The 21,493-nt window shown below is 36.6% G+C and overlaps 2 protein-coding genes across 9 annotated transcripts in view; one reads left to right on the forward strand and one right to left on the reverse strand.

Moving 5' to 3' along the window:
• Nucleotides 1-49: 49 nt before the first annotated feature.
• Nucleotides 50-8,131, forward strand: gpr161b (G protein-coupled receptor 161b). Of its 2 annotated transcripts, XR_010897109.1 has the most exons (6): nt 50-2,206; nt 3,402-4,120; nt 4,210-4,317; nt 5,808-5,927; nt 6,898-7,252; nt 7,346-8,131. XR_010897109.1 is itself a non-coding variant. In XM_067409219.1 (5 exons), exons 1-5 carry the CDS (start codon nt 1,845-1,847, stop codon nt 7,182-7,184), a joined length of 1,596 nt encoding a protein of 531 aa, XP_067265320.1. In that variant the 5' UTR covers nt 50-1,844; the 3' UTR covers nt 7,185-8,131. The 2 variants fall into 2 exon arrangements, 1 of the variants encoding a protein (XP_067265320.1); XM_067409219.1 differs by having other exon boundaries at nt 6,898-8,131.
• Nucleotides 8,132-8,311: 180 nt separating this feature from the next.
• Nucleotides 8,312-21,493, reverse strand: part of dcaf6 (ddb1 and cul4 associated factor 6) — a 34,722-nt gene continuing 21,540 nt past the window's right edge. The window contains exons 11-21 of one of the 7 annotated variants that reach the window (XM_067409213.1): nt 19,374-19,556; nt 17,664-17,723; nt 15,181-15,433; nt 13,696-13,802; nt 13,295-13,604; nt 13,067-13,108; nt 10,931-11,069; nt 10,616-10,772; nt 10,438-10,526; nt 10,056-10,161; nt 8,312-9,255 (exon numbers count right to left, since the gene is read on the reverse strand). In XM_067409213.1, the coding sequence (XP_067265314.1) occupies nt 9,197-9,255; nt 10,056-10,161; nt 10,438-10,526; nt 10,616-10,772; nt 10,931-11,069; nt 13,067-13,108; nt 13,295-13,604; nt 13,696-13,802; nt 15,181-15,433; nt 17,664-17,723; nt 19,374-19,556 (1,505 nt within the window). In that variant the 3' untranslated portion in view covers nt 8,312-9,196. Of the gene's footprint in view, nt 9,256-10,055; nt 10,162-10,437; nt 10,527-10,615; nt 10,773-10,930; nt 11,070-13,066; nt 13,109-13,270; nt 13,605-13,695; nt 13,803-15,180; nt 15,434-17,663; nt 17,724-19,373; nt 19,557-21,493 lie in introns of all 7 variants that reach the window. The other 6 variants (XM_067409212.1, XM_067409217.1, XM_067409215.1 and 3 more) reach the window with 6 other exon arrangements.

The raw sequence follows: 21,493 nt of genomic DNA on the forward strand, positions 1-21,493 counted from the left end.
CCACAATATTTTAATCTATGTGATTGTTATGTTATCTATGTTATGTTATCAAATTTCTCACTCAGACCAAGCAAATAAAACATTTTGTTTAAATTTGTGTTAGTCATACACAGAATGTCAGCATACTTCTTAACTATAGGGGGGCACAAGATGACTTAAAATGATTTGTATTCACTAAATTCATGTAATTTCGCCCAATAATTTTGTTTAATTTGTATTTATTTGATATGTTACTTATGCATTTCCAAAGAAGCGCAATAAAGTTTTGTTGACTCAAATTAGATAGATAGATAGATAGATAGATAGATAGATAGATAGATAGATAGATAGATAGATAGATAGATAGATAGATAGATAGATAGATAGATAGATAGATAGATAGCATAACATGTTAACATGTTTAGATATTTTTTGTCGAAAACAGCCATAAATAGGCTACCATTCGAGCAAATCAATTTGTAGTGTAGATAGATAGTATATATACCCCATGAGAGCACAGCAGAGAAGAGAAGACTGTGTGGTCAGTGAGAGTGAGACCCTCCGGACTGTCTGGTGTGGGGATGGAGGGAAGTTTTCAAGACGAGGGTTTCCGACGCCATTGTGACGTCATCCGCGCCTCTTTATTCACCGCCGACCGCAGCAGCCGCAACAAATGAACACCCCTGAATCGTTTGATACTTTGTAATTGCGTTAAAACTTCGAGTATGCGTCTCCGAAAGGCGTTTTTGTTCCACGAGAGCGTGAGAAAATCCACCGTCTTGCAGGAGGTGATAAAGTTTTTGGATTAAAGTTAGTCGCCGCTCACTAACAAAGCCAACCGGAGAAAGTTACCAGCACTGCTGCACTATAGCGGGATATCGCCTGGCCTGGGGAGCTGGTACGTTATCCATGTATCTATGATTTCAATAGGATACACTATGCACTTTGAATCTAGAGAATCAGGAGCATATTTTTGTGTTATTCAAAATATCGCTGTTGTTGGAAAATTGAGAAAGAAATCTGCTTGCGCTTCACTCTCTCCGCTAGCTGATCACATTACATTGCTGTGGTTGTTCATTGAATGGCATCATGGTGAACGCATGACAGATCCACATGCAGTGGCCCTACACGCATTAGGATACTAAAGTCACACTTAAACAATTGAAACACATTATATTTGTTGTGGCCTGATATTTTGTTATCTAATGCAGTGATATGTGCAGTGTCCAACCTTTTTTTTCCTTCTTTTTTGATGTTGTTGTCGTAGTCATTGTTTTCATGTAATGATTTCTGATTATCTTAAATCTTAGTATTGTAAACGTATTATCTTTAGTCAGCCGTCTACATTAAGCCTGCTAACCTTATGTAAAGTTTGCATATATAGTTGAATAAATGTGATGGTGTCTGAATTCTTCACAGCACATCTTATTGTAAGCTTATTGTTATTTTTAGTCAGCTGTCTGCAGTAAACCTGCTAACCTGATGTAAAAGCTGCATATTTTGTGTACATATAGTTGAATAAATGTGACCGTTATGTTTAATTCACATCCTGTGATTCTAGATTTGTAGGATTCTTATTTATACTTCAAATCTGAGATCAAATGGTCTCTGAATTCTTCACAGCAGAGCTCAGTTCTTAACAAACAGCACATTGTGAGAATGTGTGTAATCCACATTTGTACAATGTTTTGTACAATTGAAATCAGCTTGCTTTGTAATACTTTACACAGTACACCCTTGAATTAACCCACCACACCAGATTATTTCTCAAGTTTCAGACAGCTTTAACCAGACAGCTTTTTCTCTCTTATGTTGTAGTTTGTCAACATGTCTGTCCAGTCCTGGGTAGTCAGCAGCCTCCCATAATGAACACCTCTAAGAATGGGACAGCGGTGGCCAACTCCACTAATGGCCTGGACGACGGTGGGCTTGTGGTCTTGGAGTCTGTCTCTATCATCATCATAACCATATTGGCATGTTTGGGGAATCTGGTCATTGTGGTGACGCTATATAAGAAGCCCTACTTACTGACACCCAGTAATAAGTTTGTCTTCAGCCTGACTTTGTCCAATTTGTTGCTGTCTGTACTAACGCTGCCCTTCGTTGCGGCCAGCTCGGTGCATCGGGATTGGATGTTTGGGGTGGTGTGGTGCAACTTCACAGCACTCCTTCATCTACTTGTCAGCTCGTCTAGCATGCTTACACTGGGAGCCATTGCCATTGACAGGTCAGTCGTTATGTTATCATATCCTGTGGTTTGAGGAATCCTTATGTATATAAGGGTCAATAAAAGTGTTCATGATAAAGAATAGGAACAATCTTTGGTTACATATGGTTTCAACTTTCAAGGAAAATTTAATGACTAAAAAACGCCTTGTGGTTTAACCAACAAAAGTTATTAAAAGTAATACTGTATTATAATTACACCTTGTGAGTGTACAGTTCTTTTTATATAATTTACCAAACTTAACATGTAACATATAATTTACTAAACATCTTTTTATATAATTTACTAAACATAATTTTATATATTATAATAGCATAAAAAGCATATGCTATATAGCTTAAAAGTATATATGATTAATTCATAAGTATAATTAATTTTGAGATTATTAACTCCACATGGCATTTTACAGCTTGAACCATGTCATAAAAATGTCAAATTATTTGATATTAAAAGATTATTTGACCTTGACACAAGGTCATAAGAGTTTGCATGGGCCCCCTCTATGATATTATTTCCTGATTTATGTTTGTTTTTCAGCATGTTGGTGTTTGTTAGATTTGGCATTAAATATTAATGAGCAGTTTTGTTTTTCATTTTTTCCAAAGAAATAATAATAATACGATTTTGATAAACTATTTTTTTCATTATACAACAGAAATCAACCACAGAAATTCAATACAGAAATTAAAAACATGCTCATTCAAGTCACTGTATTTATGAATTGCATTTTGTAATGTATTTTTAAATAAATGATTGGACAGACAGAAACAAACAATTTAAATTTAATGCTATTGACCATAAGTAAATATACTTGTTGTATTACTATAAAATCTCTAATTTAAGTTAATTCAAGAATTTTTTGGCAAAACATGCTTTTTGACTGCCGTAGTCAATGACCATACTGTAATTCTTTAAGCCTGCAGTTCACCATGACACTGAAGTCTAGTCTTGCTTGAAAAGTTCCTCTGTTTTAATGAATAAGATACACATTGAAAAACATCAGACCTATTTAGCTCTATCAATACACAAACCCGGAAGCCACACACTCGTGCCCATCTTGAGAATCTTAAAGACCATACTTTATTTCTGGCAGTCAGAGAGTTTTAGAGAAAGACCCCCTTGTCGTTTCATTGGCTAGTCATGTGTATCTCATAAGCGACTGATTGAAGTGTGTCTGTTTTATATCAATCTCTAGGTACTATGCTGTATTATATCCCATGATCTACCCCATGAAAATCACGGGAAACCGAGCTGTGCTCGCCATTGTTTACGTGTGGCTCCACTCCCTGGTCGGATGCCTGCCACCGCTTTTCGGTTGGTCCGCTTTCGAGTTTGACCGCTTCAAGTGGACCTGCACGGTGGCTTGGCACAAGGAGATCAGTTATACCACCTTCTGGGTTACGTGGTGCTTCCTTCTGCCACTGATGGCCATGCTGGTCTGCTATGGCGTCATCTTCCGCGTGGCCCGCATCAAAGCTCGCAAGGTTTACTGCGGTAGCGTGGTGGTTTCTCAGGAGGAGTCCAGCTCTCAGAAGAATGGCCGCAAGAACTCCAATACGTCCACATCTTCTAATGGTAGCCGCAGGAGCCTGATCTACTCTGGGAGTCAATGCAAGGCATTCGTCACCATTCTGGTGGTGCTGGGGACGTTTTTGACAACTTGGGCTCCGTATGTGGTAGTTATCAGCACTGAAGCACTGTGGGGTAAATACAGTGTTTCTCCACAGATGGAGACTCTAGTCTCATGGCTTTCCTTCACCAGTGCTGTGTGTCATCCACTTATTTATGGGCTGTGGAACAAGACCGTACGTAAGGAGCTGTTGGGCATGTGCTACGGCGACCGCTATTACAGAGAGTCTTTTGTTATACGGCACCGGACCTCTCGTCTCTTTAGCATCTCTAACCGGATAACGGGTGAGCCTGCTGCTGTTCTTTTTTCCCCCTGTGATTCTTCATTAACTAATGATTGGATTAGATGTCTGAGAGTCTTTGTTGTTTAACAGATCTGGGGATGTCTCCTCACCTGACGGCCATGTTAGTGGGTGGTGGGCAGCTCCTGGGCCGTGGTAGCAGCACAGGAGACACTGGCTTCAGCTTTACACAAGACTCAGGTAGGCCGCCTACTGTTTACTACACATGGGACAAAAAGCTTTTAAAGGAATAGTACATCCTGAAATAAACGTTTTGGCATAATTAATGCACCCTCGTGTTGTTCCAAACCTGTATGACTTACTTACTTCTGTGGAACCAAAAAGAAGGTTTCTAGCAGAATGTCCTGGGTGCTCTTTCTCATAGAATGAAAGTAAATGGGGGGAATTGCTTTCAGTCTCAAAAAAGCATGCAAGTAATATAGAAATCGTCCATGCTACTTATGGGCTGTATTTCAAGTCTTCTGAAGCCATACTAGATTCATTTTCTGTGAGGAACAGGCCAAAATTCATGTCACTATTCACTGAAAATCTTCTCTTCTGCTGTTGCTTGAATCTCATTCACACTTGTGCATAACATTGTACTTCTGCATTGTATTCAGCCACAAGGCATGCAACAAATACGGTTATACATTAGTGAACTAGCACAACACATCGCACCACTTTTGAATATGTTGAAACCGAATCAGATTTGAGAGCTACAACAAACTAGAAGGTTTTTGGTGAATAGCAACCTAAATTCCAGTCCCAATTTCCTCACACAAAATCAAAAATGATTTAGATGACTTGGACAACATGGTAGAATGCTAGAGACTATTTTATGATCCTTCAACGATTCTTCATTTTTAGAACTCAACATCATCCGTCACCATTGAATTCCATTGTATGGAAAAGAGCTGCACAAACTTTTTGCCTAATATCTCTTTTTTTATTATGGATATGGGTGAGGATGAGTAAATTGACAAAACTGTTAATTTTGTAAACTATGCCTTTAAGGGAGTTTGCAAAGATTATGAAAGCTAAAATATCTTTTTGGTTTTATGATATCTATTTTTGTAGGGTTCCAAAATATAGTGGTATCATATTGTCTGATATTAGAGATTTGTTTTTTTTTGTTTATTTTGTCAGTATCAGGCAATATTGTATAATTTTGTGCATGCTATTTTAACATTTAGATTACCTTTGTCGACATCTAATGCTTAAGTTAATCTTTGTCACATATACACTTTATATTATTGTGATGCCTAAATTCAGTTGTTGCATTTCAAAATAATTTTTAGTAACTTATTTTCTTATTTATTTTAATTGTATTTTTAAATTGTATAGTGTATTAATATATTTTGACAAAATGGAATATAATTTTAATATCATCATAATTATCGGTATCATCCAGAATTTTAATATCGCTGCATCCTTACCTCTTTGAGTACAAGAAAACCAAACACCAGCAACCCCCACAGCTCCGAGCAGTCAGCAGAGGTGGTTTGTTGGGTTGCAGACTGCTGTTATCAGGGTGTGCCATGGAAACACAGAGCCCATGAGTATCGCATAACAGACAGACGGCGATGCTCAGCGGCTCTCCCACAGTGTCCAGACTGGTGTGGGTGGGTGGTGGTGAGCAGTGTTAAAACTGATATTTGATTGAAAGATGCCTGCTGTGATTTACCCGCTAGCTACAGACGTCATGCTGTTGGACAGCTATACCTCAGAGCCCTCCCACTCAGCCCTCTGTGCTGCCAATAAGAGAAGAAGTTCTGTCACGTTCGAGGACCAAGTGGATCAGATTCCTAAAGGTATCTAACATGGTTTTATTTTACATCTGACTAATTCAAAAATGTCACCACGTCAAAACCAAGCACATAGAAAGTGGATCCTTGTGAATGTTTGTAGTTTAGAACATTTTAATTGGCACCAGTACAGTTGGGTTTAATCTAAATAGGGTCGGTAAGATTTGATAAAAAAAATTGTGAAACTTTTAACTTTTATATTTTAAGATATTGTAAAATGTAGTTTATTCCTGTGATGGCAAAGCTAAGTTTTCAGCATCATTGCTCCATTCTTCAGTCACATGATCCTCCAGAAATCATTGTAATAGGCTTATTTGATGCTCAAGAAATATTTCTTCTTATTATCAATGACCAAATTGGTTGTGCTGTTTTATAAAATTGTGAAAACTGTGATACATTTCTTCAGGATTCTTTAATGAATAGAAAATTCAAAGGAACAGCATTTATTTTTGTGTTTGTAACAATGTAAAAGTCTTTACGGAGTTTTGTATTTAATGCATCCTTGCAGAATAAAAGTATTTATTTATTTAAAAAAATCTTATCGACGCAAGCTTTTGAACAGTATTGTAAGTTTACATACACGCTGTTTAGAAACAGGACTTTATACATGTTAACCTGAAACTAATGTGATAAAGCACTTTTAGCAAGTTATATCCAGTCTTTAAAATGTTATGATCACGTTAAGCTATTAAAATGGGTAATTTTCATTTGATACATTTATGGAAATGTAGACTTAAAAATTAACGTTTATGCATACTTACTAGTTGATCTGTCTAGAACAGTAGTCCCACCTCAAAAGTCAAATCTTTATGCAGAAGAAACTTCACATTTATGCTTTTCCAACTTGCCACATAAACCTCCATTGCACTACTATAAATGGCATTTTCACAAACTGACACAAAACACTAATTATTTAAACAAAGAAGCATCTTAAAATGTCAAATATTTTAATTTTCTTCAATTTCCTTTTCTGAAGGTGACCCCTCAATTGAACAAGTGACAGCAGACATCCATAACTCTTTGGACAGCTTTGCCTCCTCTCTGGCTAAAGCTATAGAGAATGATGCCAAGCTACAACTCTTCGGGGAATGGACTCAAATTCCCACAAGTCTGTTTACAGTACGAAACACACAGAGAGCTCCACGTTACCTGGATGGACAGAGACTCAGGATGGAAAGCATCGATGAAGGAATAGTTAAAGATGATGATGATGAAGAGGAGGAGGAGGAGCATGAGGAAAAAATAGGTGACACTTCCATGTAGTTCTTTGATGAGAACTTCTGTGAACTTCTTAAAGGACCAGAATCTTGTGTAATCTTTAGCTTTGAAAGGTACAAAATGTTCAACAAACACATGTTTACAAATATACAGTTGTTTGTGTAATCTACATTTCTAGGTAACAAACTTATACTTGATTATTTTAGCCAGCAACTGCTGCTACTTGCCTTGGTGAGGCCAAAGACCAACAATGATGGCTGTACCTGCAAGGTATCAGGTACTAGAAGCCCTACTGTCTCTCACCAGAATAAGTTATGTTTTTGTAACATACAAGATATTGTAAAATCATGTACAGCCCTCATATATTGTCAGGTATTTTGGCTCTTTTGGGTACTTTATGTATTATGTTTACTCTTTTCTTACAAGGAAACTGTAACCACTCTGTTTTATATGTACTGACAGTTTGTAAGAATGAATATCCTAGAGAAAGGCTCCTCTTATCAAGTTCATGTTAATTAATATATTCAATTTTTTTAAGTGCCACAAGGTTTAGAGAAAATATAACCCCCAAATATTTTGGGGGTTATATTGATGTGGACAAAAAAAAAAATATTTTCAGGCCCTACACATTACAAAGTATTTTTTCAGGTGTTGAATTGACATTGACGAATCATGTAAAGGACAGAAAGAAACTGGGCATAAAAGGTAGAATACCTCTTAAAATGCATATTATTTTATCCATTTTGGTGGAAAATCTAATTTAAAAAGCTTTGGCTGAATGTAATGGTGTGAGAAAGCAATATCAATATAGTTGTCATTATTAAAGTCATTGGTACAATTGCACTTGAAGATTTTACTTTTGATCAGTGACTGATCACATTTGTGTTCACTCCTACCTTGTTCAGTTTGGTTAGTATACTCTGTGTTTAAAATGATTAATCGTTCCTGTGGAATCTTTTTTTTTTTTTTTTGCATTGCGCCACTCATTTATATTCCCAATATCAATAGGCTTTTTTGTCAGTGGTGGCACTGCCAAAAGGCTGCATTACTTGTTTGCAATCCACAGCACACTTTTTTTTTAATTATTATTTGTACTGTGTTATTAAATTCTTTGTGTGTACTCAACAAGCTTTCAGTCATGTTTCGTTAAAATCGCAACACATTTAATGTTTAAACTGTCCTCTGGTACATTGTTTGAAAAGGAACTGGAACTTAATCTGAAAATCTGTAGACAAACATTTAAAAAGATGGCTTGCATTCCTTAACAGTGCTGAATGAGGATGGCATATAATGGCCCGCTAGATTTTTCATCTTCGCTTCTCCCAGCGATCACTAGTCACTTAGCAGAATGCTCAAGCCAACAGCTGCCACAACAAAAGGCCATCTGTGCTGTTAGGAGTGAGAAACACGACCTGCTAACTAATGCTAGAACCATTTGGCTAGACAGCAGTGGGTTGTATGTATAGACAGAGTCAAAAATGGTTCTCATTTTAATAAACCTTTATAAACATTCCGCAGTGTAACAATGTATAGTGCCTGTTTTGGATAATGAAATATTGCAAGTAGTACCTGTAATTGGGGTTAGGCAGAAAATGCCTGTGCAACGCAAGATTTAGTAATGACAAAAAAACAAAAATAAAGAGCCACTTTTATACACAACATTGTTAGAGACTAAGAGAACATGTTTCAGCAAACTCATGTTTGACATGCATATTTCCTGGTATACAAACATCTGAGTTCTTCATTTGAGGCTACAATAAGATTTCACACTTAACACCGTTCAAAGCTCAACCTTTTGATTTAACAAATTAATATTGCACTTAAATACTCTCAAGCACCATCTGTCTAGTCCCGTCTTTTCTTACATTTCAACTTGTTTGCATGAACTCCCCAGACGCAGTTTACTCTCACATAGAGTAATTAGTTAGAAAAGTCTCGTTAAAAAATAACAATGCCAAAAACTGAACTAATAAGGAAATACTCTATTTTGTAACTTGTACAAATCTCAAATGCTCAAGTGCACTGTAGCAAAAAACCATTCACTTTCAGCAGGAGAGCTACTGTTCATCCTCATTCTCTTGTCCAGAGCCTTCTGAACGGTCACCCTCCACACGGTCTGAGGAAAAGAGATGGGGAGAGGAAGAAAGATCAGTCAGCTAGACACCCGTTCAAGGTGGTGAAACACGTATCCCCTGACAAACACTGCAGGTAGATTTGGTATTACACTGGGGGTGGAAATGAATAGGCTTGGACTTGGTGCTTGGTAACCCAATGCATAGGACAATGGTGACACCAGAATAAAAATATTCATGATTCTGAAGCTGAAAATGCATAATTATTTTAGACAAATATGCTTGCACTCTGTCACTGACTAGATATATTTAAAATAATGTAGGCCAATTTTACTGGTAACATAAGAATTTTGGCATTATCAGGACCCACATATATCCCCCCATTGCATTATTATACATTATATAAAGTAGTTTAATACAACTTTTTTTTTTCTCACAGTAATTTTCATTTTGGATGAACTATACACAATACATATTGTTGCATTTTTGTATTGCGATATATTGTGACACGATATATTGTTAACACCCCTAATGATCAATGTCAAAAATATACAATATAATTCAAACATTTGGGGTCAGAAAGTTTAGATTTTAAAGAAATTAATTCTTTTTTCCAGCAAGGATGTATTAAATTGTAGAAGGCTGAAGTAAAGACTTTAAACACTGAAATAAAAAAAGCTGTTCTTTTGAAAAAAAAAAAAGGATTAAAAACTTCTAATTTTCTACTTTCTAATTTTCTAAAGGCTTTTAGGACCTCACTACAAATCTGCTACATGAATATATGTGAATGTGACTTGGATCAAATTGTGAGATATAATATAAAAAGGTACAGGAGGAAGTTCACCTGTTCTGATGTGATTTAATGATGCCAGCATTCGGAGCATGAAGGAAGCAGGGACAGTGATGGTGTTCCTCGTCTCTTCCAGCATTAACTCATTACGAGCAATCACCTACAACACAGAAACAGATCAGGACATTAAATCCATATATATATATATTGGTCACTTTACTCCTACACTTTTACCAATACAACTGGCTTTAAAAGCCTATAGGCTTAGACAACCACAGTGCTCAGAGCTATGGTGCCCTCTACTGGGGATTTTAATTATATCTCAAAGCAAACAACAGGTCTGTGTTACTGCATGCACTTTAAATCCACATTTTAAAGTCTGAATGATCAAAACAGAACTTTATTCATAGAATTAAACAGAAAACATCGTCCATACCTCATCAGCAAGGACTCTGTTAAATGATGCTGACTGTTCTAAAGGCGACCACAGTTTAATGTCATAGTCAATTCCAGATGAAGCAAGAACTGCAAAAAAACAATGTCAGACCAAATGTTATCCAAATCATCTCAAATAAAGCCTTTAATGGTTCGCTTAAACTTTTTTTTTTGCTCACTGGGGTCATAAGGGTGAGGCTGCAGGCAGTTGACCACATGGTTATCGGCCTCCAGCAGCATCAGGTGCTCTCCTGTGTGTCTGTCCCAGATGAAGATGTGGCCACAATCCGAGCCGCTCATCACAAAATTATTCCCCCAGAAACAGGACTCCTTAATCTACATGCACAAACATGTCAATAAAGGCAAATGTCTGTGAATGGTTCTTTACAAAACATGATTGTTTACATACTAACTAGAACTAATAATTAAGTAAAAGCAAGTTGTGTACGATATGCATCAGAGTGTGGACAGATTTTAATAGACTGCCAGCGTACCATGGTCCTGGAGTTGCGGTGGCCCTTATACGTCATCTTGACAGAGGGTCTCCTGATGTTCTGAGTTTCACTTTCCTCCATCTCACGCCTTTCTTTTCTCCTGCGGAACAGCTCCTGGATCCGGGCCGCAGCGGAGCGTCTATGAAAGATGGAGCGCATAGAATATCACTCATGAAATGCATCAAAACTTTAAAACACACTATAATTCAACAGCATCTCAATGCAATATTAGTCCAGGATGGTCAAATTTTCACAAGCTTAAAGAGTTTCGATACATCTTACAGCATTGAATGAGAGGGGCAATCTTTTATCTGAATAGATTTAGACATTTTCTGCAGAAAATACTGGTGTTGCATAACCATACAAAGCTCGACATGATGCTAGGGTGTTGTGGGTGTTTTTTATATCCTGGTCACTAGAAATAGCTCAAATCTGTCCCTTAAAGGGTTAGTTCATCCAAAAATGACATTTCTGTTATTACTCACCCTCATGTTGTTCCACAACCATAAAACCTTAGTTCATCTTCAGAATACAAATTAAGATATTTTTGATGAAATCCAAGAGGTTTTTTATCTCCCATAGAAAGCAACAAAATTACCACATTCAAGTTCCAGAAAAGTAATAAAGACATTGTTAAAATAGTTGACGTAACAACAGTGGTTCAACCTTAATGTTCTGAAGCGTTGAGAATACTTTTTGAGTGCAAAAACAAAATAAAAATAATGACTTTATTCAACAAATTTTCCTCTTCCCTGTCAGTCTGCTACGCAGTTAGCGCAGCGTAAGCATAATCAGAGCTTCCTTGTTTCCGTCCGAACGCCAGCTCAGTATTGGCCAACGCTGTTCACGTGATCACCAAGACGCATGAATGTGATGCTGACTTAGGAGCTGGCCAATAATGAGTCGGCATTCTGATGTAGAACACGGAAGCTCTGAACGGCGTCTTCAGCGTAAACTGCATAGGAGACTGACAGGGAAGAGAGGAAATTGTTGAACAAAGTTGTTATTTATTTTTCATATATTCTCATCACGTCATAACATTGAGGTTGATCCACTGTAGTCACGTTGACTATTTTAATGATGTCTTTACAACTCCTCTGGACCTTGAATGTGGTTATTTTGTTGGAAATTTTGTGGTAATTTTCTCCCGGATTTCATCAAAAATATCTTAATTTGTATTCCAAATTTGAACGAAGGTCTTACGGGTGTTGAACAACATGAGGGTGAGTAATTAATGACAGAATTGTCATTTTTGGGTGAACTAACCCTTTTATTCAAGACAATGGCCTGTTTTATAATTCACTCATATCATGATCTAATAATAATAATAATAAAAACAGTATTAACTTCTATGTTTATGTGTATAAATTCATATTATGAATTGTTTTGTTGATATTTCACTTACTACAATTGTGTTTTCAGTGGATATACAGTGTGACTTTATATTTTGGTTAATGTCTCTTTAAGAAAACATTTTTGGAGTTAAATCAGCTTTGTTTGTAGAGAGCTGTGGAAGCACACAGTTTTTCAACAGTGTCTGTGGTTTTTTTTTTTTTTTTGGAAACCATGGAAAACATGCACTACCATTGAACTTGCAGCACAACTGTTGTTTTCAACATTGGTAACAATAAGAAATGTTCCTTGAGCAACAATTCAGCATATTAAAAAAGATTTCTGAAGGATCGTGTGACATTGGAGGCTGGTGAAAATTCAGCTTTGCCATCACAGGAATAAATTGCATTTGACCATATACTAAAATAGAAAACAGTTCTTTTAAATTGTAATAATATTTCACAATATTAGTGTTTTTACTGTATTTTTCATCAAATAAATGCTGCCTTGGTATAACATTTTGCTTGTTTTTGTGGAAATCTGAATACAGTTTTTGAACAAACAATTATACCTAAGGTAAATTCATGCATGAAATTAATTTGCTTAATAAAAGAATCATTATTCACACATTTTGTATAGTCTTAAGCAGAAATAATGTTAACAGGAAATACTACGTTACATACATTATATAGTGAATAACATATTTTAAACAGCCACACAATATCAGGTTAATGAAAAGTAAATAAAATCTGCACTCCTTGCAATTAGATTATATTAGTGGCCATCTTAGAAATATCACAGTACCTTATCATCCTATCACCTACAGCTGATCCTCTGAAATTAAATCTAATGAGAAGAGTAGAATTTTACTTACGACTGTCCAAAAGATAAACACTGTTTAACACAAACATGCTCATGTTTTATGGAACTTCCCGTCTGTCATAACATTTGCCTACACATCGTGATGATTTGCATCATTATACATCCTGACATGACGAGAGTCCATACCTCTGTCCCTGCCCTCCTCTATACCTGGCTGAAGGGATAAGGATGGGGTCGTCATCGCTGTCATCAGAGTCCTGGTTATTGCGGGAGGGTTGAGTCGAACCCTGCCCGCCTGTCCCTGCGGTCTCGCTCCTCCTGCAGTCCTCCGAACCAGCAGCCTGGATCTCCTCCGAGGGACAGGGTGCGCTGGGACGAGCTGAGTCTTCAGTACACAGGCCCAGTGGTGGTGCCGCCGGTGGCGTGCTGTTTTGAGAGCTAATGGAGGGCTTTTCATTGCCACTGTCTGCAGTTTGCGCCCCATCGGGTGTGGGTTGACTCTCTGAGGGTGGGCTTGACCCTGGTTATGTGACAGAGAAGTTAAGATAACACGAATAAGCCACACAACCTACACAACTTCTGTAGCAATGGGCATGTGGTCGCTGACTCACTTTGCTCTGAGGTTTGTCCCGTGGGATCCTCTTTAGTCTGGCTCTCACCCACCTCCCCAGGCTTGTGTCCTCCACTGCTGCCCTTGGCACTGGACGCTGGACTGCTCCTGTACACAGATGCCACAAAAATCTGTTCTTAAAAGGAAATGTTATTCTTAAAAATGACATACTCAAAATTAACAAAAGGAGGAAGCCAAGGAGGAATTTCAAATTTCAGACATATATGAAGAATAAGTTTAATATAACATCTGTTTAATTTATAACATGAAAGTAAGATTAATAATATAACTTAGATTACACACTTTTCAATTTTACTCAAATTAGAGTGATGCAAAAATGAGTACACCCCACAACAAAAACTACTACATTTAGTACTTTGTATGGTCTCCATGATTTTTAATGACAGCACCAAGTCTTCTAGGCATGAAATGAACAAGTTGCCGACATTGGGCAACATCTATCTTTTTCCATTCTTCAAGAATGACTTCTTTTAGACACTGGATATCTGGATGGAGAGTGATGCTCAACTTGTCTTCAGAATTCCCCATAGGTGTTCGATTGGGTTCAGATCAGGAGACATACCACTGAATCACTTTCACACTGTTCTTCTTCAGAAATCCAACAGTGGCCTTATATTTAGGGTGACCACCCGTCCCGCATTTTGCATTTTTTTTCATCCCTTAAATTACAATACCATAGTAAGCTGTGATATATATGTGTATATATATATATATATATATATATATATATATATATATATATATATATATATATATATATATATATATATATATATATATATATATATATATACATATCAGATAATAAATGTTTTATATGCATATATTTGACTTCTGGCTTGAGAAAACGTAAGTGTCTATTATAGCATTTATTAACATTTTGAATTAGTTTTTATTTTTATATTTTAGAAATTAGAAATTTAAATTTTTGTAATTTTGTAATGTGCTTTTGTCATTTTTATATATTTCTTTTTATCTTTATTTCAGTTTTAGTCATTTTAATACTGAAAACTTATTTTTTTCATCAGAAATTTGTTTTATTTTATTTAGAATTTATTCAAATTAACAAAAACTATTGTTAACAGTTTTAGATTTAACTAACAATAACAATATTTCTATTAATTTTTTATTAATTATCTAAAACTATGAATTATTTCTATCTAATTTTAGTACTTCAACATTTTATTTCAGTTAGTTCCCACATTATTTCTTATTTTCATTTTTATATATATGTATATACATATATACATTACACATACATATATATATATATATAGTGGTCCTATAACTATGCAGACCTCTTATATGTTATGGTGTGGCCACTTTAGAAAAACTCATTTTCAATACATTACATGACCATATATCAAATACCATGTGCAGACTTGGTATTTGACAGTGAGGCTCTTTAGGGGCTTGTGGGAGTGATTTGTGTGCAGAGGTCAAGGATGGTTCTCTGGCCGCTCACCACTCATCCGTGAAGTCCAGTTTGATGGTGCTAGTGGTGGTGCCTTCAGTGCTGTAGTGCAGACTAAGGACCGGTTCTGCTGTGCTCGTCCGCCCAGGCCCTGGAGGAGTGCCGCCGCTCCCGTTGCTGTTACCAGAGCTGATGCCAAGTGAAGGCGCTGATGTGGATGGCACGGTTTCTGTAGTCTCCGGGGAAGCTTCACTGATACCTGTACTCTGATCACTGATTACATGTCCTGCTGCTTCTGCACCTCCTGGAAAGAAGACAGAGGAAACACCAGGGATGTAAAACTGAGCTTTCAGAAAGTGTGCTTTCCTTAGGAACATTACATTAGTCATGACTACAGTGGTACAAGTTGATACTACAATAAAAAAATTAAATAATTGTTAATATTTACATGAATGTTTAACGTTTTAAAGGATTGTTACAGCATTTTCATTTTTGCTGCGCTATTGAGAATCGTGAAATTTCACTGTTTGCTTTGTATCGTGGCAACCATAGAGCCTCGGGTAGTCCCCCCAAAAAATAAATAAATAAAAAAGGCAAAACTGTAGTACATATATATACAAAATATGCATGGGAAAGTGAGCTGTACACATAGACTTTATGCTTTAAAGAATTAGATTAGAGTTTGTTAAAGTTGCAAGCAGTTAACTCAAAGCAAAGAGATTTAGTACAATGAAAGTGAAAGTAATCAAAGGAGTTTTAAGCTTTCTTTGAACATCTTGTTCTGAAGAGGAATATGTGCAGACACCAGTATGGACATGGAGTAAAGAGGACTGCCATAAAGAGGAAATATCTCCAAAATCCGTTTCCTCAGTTCCTAGGAAACATTCCATATTCCAAAGCAGAATAGCAAGATCCTTTTAAAGGAGTCATATCATACTATTTTTTAATATAATTAATTCATAAATGTTAGTCAAGAACCATAAGCAAATATCATTTAAAATATTGTAATTGAAAAACATTATTTCCCTCCTACTTCACCAATAGGCCCAAACCATTGCATGGGTGTTGTTGACATGTACACAAACTTTTGAACAGTAGTGTACATGTAAATGCTGTTCTTTTGAACTTTGTATTCAGTAGTTTCCACAAAAATATTAAAGCAGCACAACTGTTTTCAACATTGATAATAATAATAAGAAATGTTTCTTGAGCACCAAATCAGCATATTAGAATGATTTCTGGAGGATAATGTGATGTGACACTGAAGACTGGAGAAATGATGCTGAAAATTCAGCTTTGCCGTCACAGGAATATATTATATTTTAAAATATATTCAAATAAAAACAGTTATTTTGAATTGTAAAAGTATTTCACAATACTACTGTTTTTACAGTAATTTGAATCAAATTGGTGAGCATAAGGCCGTGTGTCCACCTAGGCGTTTTTTCTAGCTGCTAGCGTACTTTTTCAATTGTTTGCAATGGGAACGCCGCGTTTTTTTCACGCTCAAGCGCTGAGAGCTGGGCGTTTTTTACAGGTCGCCTCGAGTTGAAGAATGTTCAACTTTGAGTAAAACTCTGCGCTCATCACTGTCACTTTTTAGCCAGCCGTCCAATCAGAGTGGAGGAGGGGCGGGACAAATACAACTCCGACCAACTATCACATTCTTGCTGTACAGCGACATCAACAAACAGAAACAAAATGGATGAGAAATTAATATTACTGGTCTCCGAACATACATAGCAAGTAATTCCACATTGTGTGAACATTTTTAGCCTGAAACAAATTACCTGCAAAATCAGTTATAAGTAACAGTGACGCGGATATTCCGTATCATAGCAACAAAGCGTCTCAACGGAAAAAAACGCTACGCTGCAGAAGCGCGTTTTAAGCAGGGCGCCTAGCGTTTTCAGCTGGCTAAAAACGCTTAGGTGGACACACGGCCTACTACTTACTGACACCAAACTTTTGAATGGTAGTGTAAATATGGGAAGTCATTTGTTAATATTTTTAATATGCGATTTCAGAACATTCAAAACAGTCATTTTTCTAGCTTAGTTTCAATAAATACTATTTTGAACTAGGAAGGAAGTTCTGCAATTCCTATGTTTTTATAGCATTAAAAAAATATATTCATGATATGACCCCTTTAAGATAAATTCTGATGTTATAAGCCCACATCAGTCTCATGGAGGGTGAATTCAATAAGTAAAGAGTGAGAAACAAAAAATAATCATGTGTCCCTGTGTACAGGACGTTATTTGAAAGATGAGGTTTATATGAACTTGGGCCCAAAGAAGGGGAGAAAAAGTGGTGAGAATTATTGACGTAAGTGTATGTCCATTAACTGATAATGCTCCACAGAAAGCCTCTGTATCTTTCTGAAGTTTCTCTGTTCACTGAAAGGCATATCTGCAGAGTCTTCTTAAGATGACTGAGGACAAAGACTGCTCCAATCACAGATGCACAGAGCTCAGGTGCAAAGGAGTGAAAGAAAATCAGGAAAAGGGAAGGAAAAAGAGGAAAGGACGCACCCTGCTCCTCATCCAGAGTCATGGATCCGAGCTGTTTGTTTACCACAGAGGAGGGAGAATCTGAAACAAAAATAAGATGTACTGAAAAACTGAAACAACATCAGAACCAGTACAAACATAAAAGTGCAGACCTAAATCCAGCGCAGGCAGGATAAAAAAACCTTCCAACAAACAAACCCAAAAGCCATAAAATCTGTAAAGATGAGTCTAAGAGACTAAATTCTGAGTTAAAAGACACAAAGCCGAGGGTTAAAGATTGAGTAGGCTGTTCCTAAAAAAAAAAAAAAAACTTAAAAATGGCATCCAGGAGAGCAAATAAAGGAGCACAGTTTATAAAGAACAAACTTATGCACAGCCTTCTTTAAAGCATTATTCACTTTCAAGCAGAATAAACAGGTCACACAGCAATCTGTAGTTCAGGAGTTGAGGATGATGGTGTCAGAAGAGTTTATTTAGATGTCAGACCTACTGAACGTACACAGTGACAGTGACTTGAAGTTTCAAAGCAACCACAAGTCATTCATTTTTGTTATAGGTTTGTGAATACCCGGCAAGATGTGATGTCAGCATGTTGTTAAACTAATAGCGCACACTAGGGATATCAAATAAAATGAACTATTCCGGAAGTGCCTGGCTTCATAGACAACAAATATGCTCAGTTTGCCTCTAACCATTTCATATTTGTCTACAATAATTGAATGCATCACATATCGCTGAAGGTACCGAGAAGTATTTTGCGGAATATTGCAAAGGGCAGAAGAGAAGAACAAGAGAAGGTTTGAAAAGAACAAGATAAATGTGTATCGGTGTTGGAGAAAAAAAGTTAAGAAGAAGAAGAAAAAAAACCCAAACAGCACCAACCCACTCTATATGCGATTGAATTCCAAATGAATTAATCAACAGATGGCAGTATTACACACATAATGTACGTTTGACATCCGAGCTTTGCTCCAAAATATAGCAAGTTACCTCACTGTCTAATATCTACACAGACCTCTGCTAATAATATTCAGCAAGGATGCATTAAATTGATCAAAAATGACAGTAAAGACACTTATATTGTCACAAAAGATTTGTATTTTAAACACATGCTGTTTATTTGAACTTTCTATTCATCAAAGAATCCTGAAAATATATTGAGAATAATAAGAAATGTTTCTTGAGCAGCAAATCAGCATATTTGAATGATTTCTGAGGGGTCATGTGACACTGAAGACTGGAGTAATGGCTGCTGAAAATTCAGCTTTGCCATCACAGGAATAAATTACATTTTCAAATATATTTGAATAGAAAACAGTGATTTTAAACTGCAATATTATAGTTTTTAATGAATTTTTGATCAAAGAAAAGCAGCCTTGCTTTTTTTTTTTTTTTAAATCTAAACAACCAACTTTTGAACACTGATTATGCAACATTACAATCAAAATGTCTGGTGTTTGTGATCCTGGATATGCATGATCCTATGTAAGATTTTGGCCAAAACAAAGGGGCAGCTTCTGCATCGGATGTCACTAGGTTTTGAAACAAAGCTCTGCTGTTGGTGAATGTAAGTGTGAATGACCAGAAGTTAGATGTGTGCACGACAGTGTGGTAGAGGAAGAGGAACACACTCGACAGCCAGAGGTGCAGCAGCAAATCAGGATAGCCATGAGACAGGCAGCCAGAGGGGTTAAAGGAGAGCGGGGATGCAGGCTATGAGGGGATGGTAACCTGCGGGAGGGCCTGCGTCAGAAGCAGCAGCAGCAGCAGCCTGTTGGGCTGAGCTCTCTGGTCTGGAGGTAACGGGTAGAGAAGGGATTGTGCGTCTGCCCTGTCCAGGGGGGTCCGACAAGAGAAGCAGCCTCTGCAAACGTCTACACACTAAACTTACCGGCAGCCGGCGAGGACCATATTCTGACAATGTGGGGTCAGAGGGAGAGAGAAGAGCAGGAAAATTGATGGGATGGGGAAAGAGAAGAGAGGCAAATCATAGATAAGGAGGAATGATGGGTAAAAGTGCAAATTAAAGATTGAAGCTGTAGGCTGAGTGATGACAGACAAGACTGCAGGGTTTCATCACCCGCTGCTAAAAAAAAAAAAAAAGAAAAGAAATGCTTTGTGCTTTAAACTCCACACATGTTCTATGGTCATGAGCGGAAACACGCACACATAAAAATGCCTGCACTGACACCATGAGAAAACAGGAAGGATTTATCATTCAATAAATAATAGGCGGCAATAGACACAACTACAGGTTTCATCCTGCTTCTGTTTGTGACGGATGATGCAGGCCCTAACGGCACTCAATGTTCAAGAAAGAAACCCCACCTGAGGACAACAAAGGCCTTAAAAAAGGGAGCACTTTATATAGTTGGATGATTGAAAGCTGATAAATGTATAAACTGAATGAGATGAATTTGATTAGAAAGCTCATAATAAATAATAAGCACATCATCTTTATGGAGCAGATACAATGACTGCGTTTACATGCACAAGAAAATTACACAACATAAAACTTTTAAAAGTTTGGGGTCGGTACATTATGTGTTTTTGAAAGAGGTCTCATTTTCACCAAAGCCGCATTTATTTGACCAAAAATACATGAATTATTTTGAAATATGACTCCAAAACTCTTTTAATATGTTGTGCTGTTTTAATATTTTTGTGGAAACAATGATACATATTTTTCAGGATTCCATGATGAATAGAAAGTTCAAAAGAACAGAATTTAATTGAATTAGACATTACACAAAATGTCTTTAAAGGATTAGTTCACGTTCAAATGAAAATTACCCCACAAGCTCACCCTCAAGCTATCCTAGGTGCATATGACTTTCTTATTTCTGATGAGCACAATCGGAAAAATATTAATAAATATCCTGACGCATCCAAGCTTTATAATGGCAGTGAACAGGGTTCACGAGTATGAGCTGAAGAAAGTTTAATGTAAGCTTATGATTTATCAGTTTTACTTTTGATTGCATATATTTATGTACTTCTACTTTATATATCTTAATTCTTATCATATTTTCAAGTATTTACTTGTTATTGTACCCTTATGGTTATTCTTATTTTATATTTAAGACTATGTATGCTTGTTATGTTCAATTGTTCTTCCAGTGTGACAGGTCATGCTGACACCTCTGTGGTTAGATATTGGACGCCTGCCAACAGCCAAATACTGCAGAAGTGATGTTTTTCAGAATTAGTTGCTCATTTGAATATGATCAAAATATGTCTGTTATTCTTTCTGCTGACATTTGATAGTGTAAGATTTGCAAAATTCCCTAAGGGGGGGGGGGGGGGGTCAAAACAACTCTTATATCTATTTTTGGCATCTGACCAGTTTATGATATAATGGGTAAAATCATTTAACCTTTTCTTATTAGAACAAAAACATCAGTTTGAGTGGGATGTAAATTTCCCTATATGCCTATGGTATAAAACTGACTGAGTCATTGATAATTTAGCTTTTCCCTCCTTTGCTCTCTTTGGCTTCTGCTTCTTCTCTCTTATCTGCAAATGTTTTAATTCTTTTTGATCTTCATCTATTAGATACAATACTCTGGATTTTACAAAACTCTAAAATTTTATTATTAACTATTAATTACTTCTTTCTGATTGTTATGTTACCTTTTGGTTTTATTAAACATTTTCATTATCGATTAAAGTTTGCGTGTGAGGCTAAATTGAATTACAATTAATAAATACATTTTTCATCAACGTCATCACAGCCTGGATTTCTGAAGTTTTCGCATCAGGATGGATGCACTTTCTTCAGCTTATACTCGTGACCCCTGTTCACTGCCATTATAAAGCTCAGATGCATCAGGATATTTAGAAAGAAGAAC

This window comes from Chanodichthys erythropterus, chromosome 14, assembly GCF_024489055.1.
Source record: "Chanodichthys erythropterus isolate Z2021 chromosome 14, ASM2448905v1, whole genome shotgun sequence".
NCBI lineage: Eukaryota > Metazoa > Chordata > Actinopteri > Cypriniformes > Xenocyprididae > Chanodichthys > Chanodichthys erythropterus.